At 48.5% G+C, this 9,395-nt stretch overlaps 1 protein-coding gene across 1 annotated transcript; it reads left to right on the top strand.

Annotated features, from left to right (window-relative positions):
* The first annotated feature begins 3,061 nt into the window (after positions 1-3,061).
* Positions 3,062-9,395, top strand: CRYBA1 (crystallin beta A1). Its single transcript, XM_027625806.1, has 6 exons — positions 3,062-3,327; positions 4,587-4,651; positions 5,966-6,084; positions 7,285-7,426; positions 8,187-8,329; positions 9,144-9,395. Exons 1-6 carry the CDS (start codon positions 3,297-3,299, stop codon positions 9,289-9,291), a joined length of 648 nt encoding a protein of 215 aa, XP_027481607.1. The 5' UTR covers positions 3,062-3,296; the 3' UTR covers positions 9,292-9,395.

Below are 9,395 nucleotides of genomic sequence, written 5' to 3'. Positions count from 1 at the left end.
ACCACCACCACCACCACCACCAAAACCCATATAAACAAAAATATCGGGGGAAAAAGAAAAACTGAATGAATGTGGTCTTTTCCAAATTCAAAGAAAACATTCATCTGTTCCATTTTTCTAAGATCTTTGCTGCTTGCTCCCACTTGTCTCCGTGAGAATCTGGCACAAGACGGTATCCGATTTGGGACGATCGATAACCTAGTTGCCACTTATTGAGCTCTGAGTACCTAACGCGGCCCTAAAGACTTCGTCTCCCTCCGTCCGATGACAATGACTCAGGTAGGTGGTATCATCCTACTCTAGGCCAGAGATGCAGGGCTGCCCAGAGGAAGGCATGTGGTGTTTGGAGTCAGACAGCTGTGCGTCCAAGTCGCTGCTGGGTTCCCTGAGCCAGGACGTGGCCCCTCAGAACCTCAGTAAGCTTGTAGGTAAAGTGGGTATTATAATGATCTCCTTCAAGGGGATGTTGTGAGGACAAAGGAGGTCCTGTCTAGATCACAGTAAATGCTCAGGACGCTGTACGTACAGCGTGGTTAAGGCTGAACAGGAGAGACTGACATCCTGCTTGGGAGAAGGAATTGCAAGCTGGTTGTTCCGCTCATTTCCACTCCTGGAGCGGCTCTGCCCCGACTTTCCTGGAAAAAGACGGTGGAGGTGGCTGAAGCCCCCAGGCTGTAACCATCGAGGGGGAGGGGAAGCAACAGTTCCAGGCAATGCCAACCTCTAGAACTTGGTTACAAATCATATGGAGGTGATATTCGGAAAGCATAACGGTTAGTTGCGGATCTGGTAATCCTTCTCCAGCTTCCTCAGGCTTCAGGTCATTGAGGAAAGCAGGAGGAAGACAGGCTAGGGCGGCGCATGACGCCAGCCATATTGGATGGATATTTGTAAATGGTTCACCCAATAATCCCAACTCCCGCCCCACCCCCTACCCGCACAATAATTTTGTGCGTGTGCGTTTGGGCTTTTCGATCCAACATAAGAGCCCCACTTTTCTGTAAAAAGTAAAAATTGTCTTGATCGGTCTTTGTTGTACTAACACTTAAATGGGGTGGCACCTGGGTGGCTCAGTCAGTTAAGCGTCTGCCTTCAGCTCAGGTCATGATCTCAGGGTCCTGGGATCGAGCCCCGTGTCAGGCTCTGTACTCAGTGGAGTCTGCTTCTCTCTCTCTCTCCCTCTGCCCCTCCCCTTCCACTCATGCTCTCTCTCACTCTCTCTCTCTCTCAAATAAATAAATAAAATCTTTTTTAAAAATGGGGTGTAAAGCTCCCAAATGAAGACGCTGAGAGTACACAAAGCACAAACACAACCCAAGCAGGTCAGCTGTCACTAGGGTAAGGACTACCTCACAGTGACTTCTGTGCCCCCCGAAGTACAAAACCTCATCAGAGGATGTCATTCATTTATTCATCCATTCACTCAAAACATATTTATCCAGCTAGGAGTTATGCCCAGAACGGAAGATACAATGATGAACAAGACAGAGGAAGTCCCTGCCTTCCCAGAGCATGAAGTCCAGTAGAAGAGGCAGATAATTAAACAATTCAGCTTTTTTCTTTTCAAAAATAACTTGAGTGATTTTGATAGCAATCGTGTTCACGTTGTTCAAAACTCAAAAAGTACCGACAAATATACCGTGAAAAGTTTTATCCTCTACCTGAGCCTCCAGTGCCTCAGTTGCCCTCCGTGGAGCCCAATATTTCTATTTTTTAAAGTATTTTCTATAGCGTCACCAATGCAATAGTTGAAGAAGTGCAGGGTGCCTTGAGAGCACATTGCCGGTCCAGGGGGCCAGGGAACGAATGAGTGAACAAATGACCAGATAGGTGTTTCCCTAAGACCCTAATTCTGTGCATGGAGAGAAGGAAAGGTGAGGAAGAAACGCTAGCCACGGACAGCTGGTCCCTTAATCCCTTGCACGGCCACCAGCCGGCCAGAGCCTGCCATGATCCCCAAGGCAACTCTGTCCCTTGCCAGCCATTGATCTAGACATCCCCAATTAATCAAGCAGCAAAAACATCTCGGGTGGCACACCAGCATCAGACCTAGATGTTTGGAATGTTCTGCTCACATCCGCAAATACTTGTGTCTATATGGGAACTCGCCCCCTGTGTTTTGGTTCTACAAAAAGGGCGCTCCAACAAATCTTGAGTCATAGGCTGGACCCGACTGGCAGAGGGATTGGGAAAAATTTACTGGGAAAAGTTTCTTCCTCTTTCCAAGCTGCTATGGAATTTTCTACATTATCTGTCACCAGAAAGAGAGGAGGGTAATAAGCAATAATAAACCTGTAATGTGTCAGGTCGATATGATCTCCTTTTGCAGGGTTGAGAGAGGCTGAGTGACTTGCCCAGAATCACCTAGCCAGGAGAGCTGGGAACTGAACCCATGTTTGCCTGCCTCAAAGCTCTCCTCACCCCGGCTTCTCATAGTAGCTGTGATAATTGAGTAACACCTCGGGGCTCCTGGGGAAGCCCATGATTCCCCTACATTCCTCTGAACCTCCAGGGAGAAATCATCAGAGCCTTTAGGGTACTAGAGGCAGAGTACCTTGGGAACTGTGGGATTTCCAAGGTCCTGAAACCATATAGTAACAACCCCAAATGATTCACTCGCCCCAAATTTTAAAATAAAACTGCAAAATTAAAATGAATATTTGATACAATAGCCACAGAGAGATTCATGTGCACTAGTCAACCATTATTGAATTCAACCCTTACAGATTACTTTTTTTAATTTAAATTCAATTAACATATAATGTATTATTTGTTTCAGGGGTACAGGTCTGTGAGTCACCAGTCAGTGTTATCAGATTTCTATATAAATATACTATAATAAAGATTCCTGAGAATACAGTGAAACTTCTTTTTTTTTTGGTCCAAATAAAGTTCAGAATTTTTACGGCCCTTTCACATTTTTTCAAAGTAAAAATGTCTACCGTGGACGGGAAGTGTTGGCCGTGACGTGGGGTCCGAGGAAGGTCCCAGGGGGCAGCACGAGGAGCTCGGAGAAGGGTAGGGGACCAGCACTCACACAGAGACCCGTCCTCTCGCAGCTGTTCCTGAGATCAAGACCACGGCCCGCCAAGGTCTGCAGCCCCCAGCCTCGCCCTTTGGATTTCTGTTTCTCCAGTTTAAACAAAAGCCTGAGGGATGCCTGCCCAGCAGGCTGAGCCACCAAAGCTCTGGGGATCAGGGAGAACAAAAGCCGAGGGAAAGCAGAGTGCTGACAGGGCCTGAGGCCCTCAGCCGCAGGGCTATAAAGAGCAGGGCGGCAGAGGAAGTGGCACCAGATGGAGACCCAGACTGTGCAGCAGGAGCTGGGTGAGTAAAGCCCTGCAGGGTGCCCTGGCCCTTCCATTCCTCCCCCTACAGACACACGCCCAGGACCGGGGCCCGGTTTTTCTCTGAGCCTCCTGGCCTGGCTGGAGAAGAGTGGGGACCTCTGGGGGAGGCAGACCTTCTCTTGCCGCCCCAAGAAGAGTCATTTATATGGCAGTGAGCCCTGGCCTCGCCAGAAGGGCTGGGAGGGTGCGCGGGGCTCCAGGAAATGAGCAGGCTCCCAGGGCCTAGGGAGAAGGTCTGGGGGAGGAGGGAGGTCAGAGGTGCAGAATGGAAAGATGTATCGCAGGGTTTACATATGCATCAGCCCCTGGGCCTGTTACCAGCCAGAAAGAAGGGCTCCCAACAGGCTGTTTTGAGCCTGTCTTCTTCCCTCCTTCCCTCCCTCCGCTCCTCCCTTCCTTTACCCTTGCTACCATCCTTCCTGTCTACCCGAGCTCTGGGAGCCTCAGCATCCTCACCTATAAAATAGGGAGGATGACACCACCACCCTCATAGGCTTGGTGTCAAGATTAAATGTATTAAGGCGTATCAAGCATCTCGAACAGGGCCCGGCGTAGAGTGAGCCATTGTTAGCGATCATCACCCCACTTTTCTTGCTCACTTTCGGTCCTTCTTTTTCAATGTCACCCATCCCCCACCCCGAACGGCCCGGGCTCGGGCCCAGCACGGCCCGCACCCCTCAGTCAGGAGACCCAGGCCCTGCCGCTGAGGGGTCCACCCGGGACACCTTGGATGGACAGACAGATCGGTACTCTGACGAGTGCTGGGAACCAGGAGAGAAGGCCGCCGCGTGTCGCCGGGAGGGAATGGCGGCGGGGTGGTGCGCGCGGCCGGGCGCCGGTCGGCGGGACGCCGTGGGGAGCCGGGTGGGAGGGGACCCCACGCCGCGGGTGGACTGGATGGAGGCCAAGGACTTTCCACTGGGGTAGGCGAGACGGAGGCAGTGCTGCCGCCCGCAGGGGGCGCCTGGAGACAGGCAAAGGGGCGACGGCCCCATAAATCAAGAGGTCGCGCGGCCCAGGCGGCACCTCACCTGCGTTGTCTCTTCGAATGCTCTCGATAACTGCGCGGAGAAGCTCCGTCGGCGGGAAACAACGGGGGCTCAGCCCGCGAGAGGCCCCGCCGGGGCCCCAGCAAAGTCTGTCTACTGGACTTGAAGCCCCCTTTGCTTCCTCCTGTGCTGTCACCTCATCCTCCACCCCGGAGGCCATGTCACTGATGGGTGTCTTGTCTTCCAGAAACCCTTCCAACCACCAAGATGGCTCAAACCAACCCCATGCCGGGGTCCGTGGGGCCATGGAAGGTAAGCCCACCCCCATCACCCGGAATACTGAGCAGGGCATGAGATGCCGCCACAGTGCAGGCCCGGGGCCTGTGCTTTTCCATAGGACAATGACCCACGGATAATATACCAGTTTTAGGGGAAGGGTCGACCCAACTTCCAGATGTTGCCTCAGGAAGGATCTTTTAGAATGCCCCATTCGGACAGAAGGATGACCCTGGAAGCCCGCGATGGGTGGAAGATGGTACCTAGTTTTCGAGGTCATCTCTCCTCCACACTACTAAAATCATCTTTTTTAAAAAAAGATTTTATTTATTTGAGAGAGAGAGAGAGCACGAGCAGGGGGAATGGGAGAGGGAGAAGCAGGCTTTCCCGCTGAGCACGGAGCCCAATGCGGGGCTCGATCCCAGGACCCTGTGATCATGATCTGAGCCGAAGGCAGACGCTTACCAACTGAGCCACCCAGGCGCCCCTAAAATCATCTTAAAACAGAGCAGCCCAGGGGCACCTGGCTGGCTCAGTAGGTGGAGTCATGCACCTCTTGATCTCGGGGTTGTGGATTGCAGCACCACGTTGGGTGTAGAGATTACTTGAAAATAAAATAATAACAAAAGGAATGAAAAAATATAGAGCAGCCCAGAGTGGAATATGCTGCCGTGGAGAAACGGGTCCAGAAATGAAGACAGGTTTGCCACCAGATCCCAGACCAGGTCTCCTTTCTCCCAACATGAGGTTGATGGTACCCATTGCCTGAAGTGGCTGATCCTCACCTTTTCGCTGTTTTCCTCAACACCCCTACCCTCTTCACTGGGTCGACTCTGAGGACAGTTCACAGCTTTGGGTGTTTGTCCTCTAGCCAGGTTCAAGAGCCAAGTTCTGGTTTAAGGTATGAAAGGGGTTTATCACAATTCTCCATTTATACTGTGCGTTTCTATAGTGGATGTGGCTGGAGAAGATAAATAATCCACAGGAAGGCCTGGGAGTCCCAGAGTCCGGGCCTCTGGGCCACACTTCTGCAGGAAGTATGGTGGAATAAGAGTCCACAAGTCCTTGGTCTGTCCACTGGGCCGGGTATTGTTCCTGGCAAACCATTCCTATCATAAACCCATCCCCACACTTCATCCCTAGCCTGAGCATGTAAACACGACCAACCAGTGGTATTAATCCAAGCCCCTTCCTGTCCCGTCTATACTGGAAGAGACCCTGCTGGACATCCTAGGCTATAGCTAGTGATGAAAAACACAGGGTCGGACAAAAGTTAAGCTCCTGACCTGGGCCTCCGTTCTTCCTGATGTACCCCATTCTAACTTGGTTTCCCCATTCACTTCCATTCAGATAACCATCTACGACCAGGAGAATTTCCAGGGCAAGAGGATGGAGTTCACCAGCTCCTGCCCAAATGTCTCTGAGCGCAGTTTTGATAATGTCCGGTCCCTCAAGGTGGAATGTGGCGCGTGAGTATGGACCTCAGCAGAAACTCAGGGCCCTTATTTGTGGTCTCTGTAGACATGCGGCCATAAAGGTGGGGATCAGGGAAGAAAGATGTCCCCCCAGATTCTAATCCATTCTGGGAGAGGCCTCCATATGGAAGTAATCTCAAAAGAAATCACTGCATGTGTAATTTAGTAACTCAAAGCTAGAAGGAACATGAGGTTCCTAGTGGCTTAGTATTCGCTTTGGGTGGGGGAGGCGTTAAAGAAATGTAGACCATGGGGAGGGGCAGTGACAGTAATCAGATCTGAGGCCTCTAGAGCCCACATGCTGCTACCTAGGATTCTCTCAGAATAGCCACAGGACCCTTTAGTAGAGGAAACCATCAAGCTGCAACCTCTTTCCCGCTAACCCCCTAATTTCTCTGTAAAAAGAATCTCAACCCCAGGACGTAAGAGCCATATTAGGTCCCAGTTAGTCTTTGAGGAGTTTCTTGTCGATGATTAATTTCTTTGACGAGTTAGACTCTTGTTTTCTGACTCTTTGGCAGGATAGTTTAGGCCTTTACCATCAGCCTGAAAACACAAGGAAAGGACTCTCCTTTGGCCTAAGCAAAACAGGCTTTGCACTTGGAGGAGCTTCCACAGGTTGTGGGCCATCAAATTGAGCTAACCCTTTAAAGGGAGTAAAATACTTTTACGGTGTCATTGGAAACTGAGACTTGGCTGTGAAAAGTCGATCTGAGGTGTTTTAGTAAATAAGGAATAGGTGTGTAACAGCAGGAGCAAGAACCCACAAAGTTAAGAGGAAACAAGAGACTAGTAACCCATCAGCTGCCTGTTTGCTTCCTTAGGAAGAAGCCAATAGGTTTGGCTGGAGCCAGAGCAATAGTCAGTCACTAAGTGATCCTGAACCTGGAGCTCCAAGTAGAGAATAACGTAACTTGGAGAGAACGGAAATATAATTTTAGACTGACTTTGCTCATACACATTACTCAGGTCAGTGAAGCAGACCCTTTCAGCGGATAATCCCAAAACAAATACTACATTTACAAACCTATTAATGTAGCTGCCAGCTCATTCCCCACCTCTTGTGACATGGCTCTATTGGAACTGGCTTGATATTTTACTAGACTTTTAACATCTAAAACAAAAGATGCCTTCTCCCTGAGGCCACATAGGCTCTGAACGCCATGAACAAACACCACCACTTGTCTTTGGCAGCTGGGTTGGTTATGAGCACACCAGCTTCTGCGGGCAACAGTTTATCCTGGAGAGAGGAGAATACCCTCGCTGGGACGCCTGGAGCGGGAGTAATGCCTACCACATTGAGCGCCTCATGTCCTTCCGCCCCATCTGTTCAGCTGTGAGTCCCTGAATTTTTCACTTCCATGCGTGTGGGGGGATGGGGCAAGAGAGGGTGCATATGGCCTGACACTTACTGCTACTTCTTATCAGTTATGCTGAAATGCAGCAGGAAGGACAAAAGTAAAAAAAGAGAAAAGAAAAACACTGGTCCCTCTGTTTCTAAATATGCCATTTGGTTTTCCCTAGTAGAAAGTATTTTCATTGAGCTAAAGGAGTGACAGGAAGTGGACACTCAAGAGCCCAGATCTTCAAAAGTGCAGTAGGATAACTAGTGAGAGATAGTTTTGCCCGTTTTTGTACTTCATACGGGTTAATCTCTGCCTTAATGCTTGTGTAGTATTCATATCCCCTAGTGGACTTTAGGTTATTTCCAACACCGTACACACACACATACACACAGGCTTGCTTTTTTCTAGTAATTTCTGTGATCTTTTCTCACACTAGTGAATATTAATCCCTTGGTTGGCTGTGTGCTGCAAGTATTTTTTCCTGCTCTTATATTTTCTTTGTCGATCTTTTGTTGTCCCATAGTATTACATCAGTTATTTGTACCTTTTAAATGTTATGGTTATTACATTGGATCAGACAGGCTTGAGTAGTTCTTACCTCCATATTGCCTGAAATATTTTTCATTCAATGATCATGTACTTCCTTCTGTAAACCAGAAGTGTCTTGAATTTGAAAAATATGGTAATTAAAGAATTAAGACAGCCATTAACACTGGTACCAAATGATTTTTAAATATTTCTGGATTACAGAATCATAAGGAGTCTAAGATTACCATCTTTGAGAAGGAAAACTTCATTGGACGCCAATGGGAGATCTGTGATGACTACCCCTCCTTGCAAGCCATGGGTTGGTTCAACAACGAAGTTGGATCCATGAAGATACAATGTGGGGCGTAAGTGCAAAAACAGGGTTGGGGCACATTTCAAAGTAACTCTTGCAAATGTAGACCTTGTGAATATTAATACATCAATGGTCACATCTTATCAGATTTCATACATTGGTATATTGATTTGGCTGGCACATTCTAGTTATTCATTTTCAAATTTCAAGTTGTTGGTACCAACTATCACTTAAGGTCAGTTTTTTCCCCTCTCAAATATTTCTCTATGGAATTACGTTGACTACTCTTACCTTTTTTAAAAAGATTCGTTTATTTGAGAGAGTGCATGTGCATAAGCAGGGGGTGGAGCAGGAGAGGGAGAGAAGCAGATTCCCCACTGAGCATGTTGCTCCATCTCACGACCCTGAGATCATGACCTGAGCTAAAATCAAAGAGACGCTTAACCAACTGATCCACCCAGGCACCCTCTTTTAAAAGTTTTTCCATGGGGCGCCTGGGTGGCTCAGTCGTTAAGCGTCTGCCTTCGGCTCAGGTCATGATCCCAGGGTTCTGGGATTGAGCCCCGCATCAGGCTCCCTGCTCAGCTGGAAGCCTGCTTCTCCCTCTCCCACTGCTTGTGTTCCCTCTCTCGCTGTGTGTCTGTCAAATAAATAAAATCTTAAAAAAAAGTTTTTTCATAATCAAGGTTAATTTTCAACTAGCTGTAGCCATATTATGCTCAGAGCCTGGCATTTAGGATGGCTGTTGTTTTCTAAGCCTAAAAGCATTCTGTACCAGTTGTGTTGAGGAAAGAGGCTCAGGTTTTAGGGTACTGACCACGTTCCTGACTGTTTTTTAATAATCTACTGTGCTTTGGATTTTCTAGCTGGGTCTGCTACCAGTATCCTGGATACCGTGGTTATCAATATATCTTGGAATGTGACCATCATGGAGGAGACTATAAACACTGGAGGGAATGGGGTTCTCACGCCCAGACTTCCCAGATTCAATCAATTCGCCGTATCCAACAGTAGTGGATTAAAAGCTCCAAGTAAGAGAAACCTTGCTAAGCAATCTAGAATGAGTTTTATGTTAGCTGCTGAAATCCACAATAAATGTCATTAAAAAAAAAAAAAAC

Source organism: Zalophus californianus, chromosome 16 (assembly GCF_009762305.2).
Source record: "Zalophus californianus isolate mZalCal1 chromosome 16, mZalCal1.pri.v2, whole genome shotgun sequence".
NCBI lineage: Eukaryota > Metazoa > Chordata > Mammalia > Carnivora > Otariidae > Zalophus > Zalophus californianus.
The sequence above is the reverse complement of the archived record's forward strand: the minus strand, read 5'-3'. Positions and strand labels throughout refer to the sequence as shown.

Coding starts and splice junctions, on each gene's coding strand:
- CRYBA1 (XM_027625806.1), top strand. CDS start 3,297: ATGGAGACCCAGACTGTGCAGCAGGAGCTGG. Junction 3,328..4,586: donor GACTGTGCAGCAGGAGCTGG/GTGAGTAAAGCC, acceptor CTTGTCTTCCAG/AAACCCTTCCAACCACCAAG. Junction 8,330..9,143: donor ATGAAGATACAATGTGGGGC/GTAAGTGCAAAA, acceptor TGGATTTTCTAG/CTGGGTCTGCTACCAGTATC.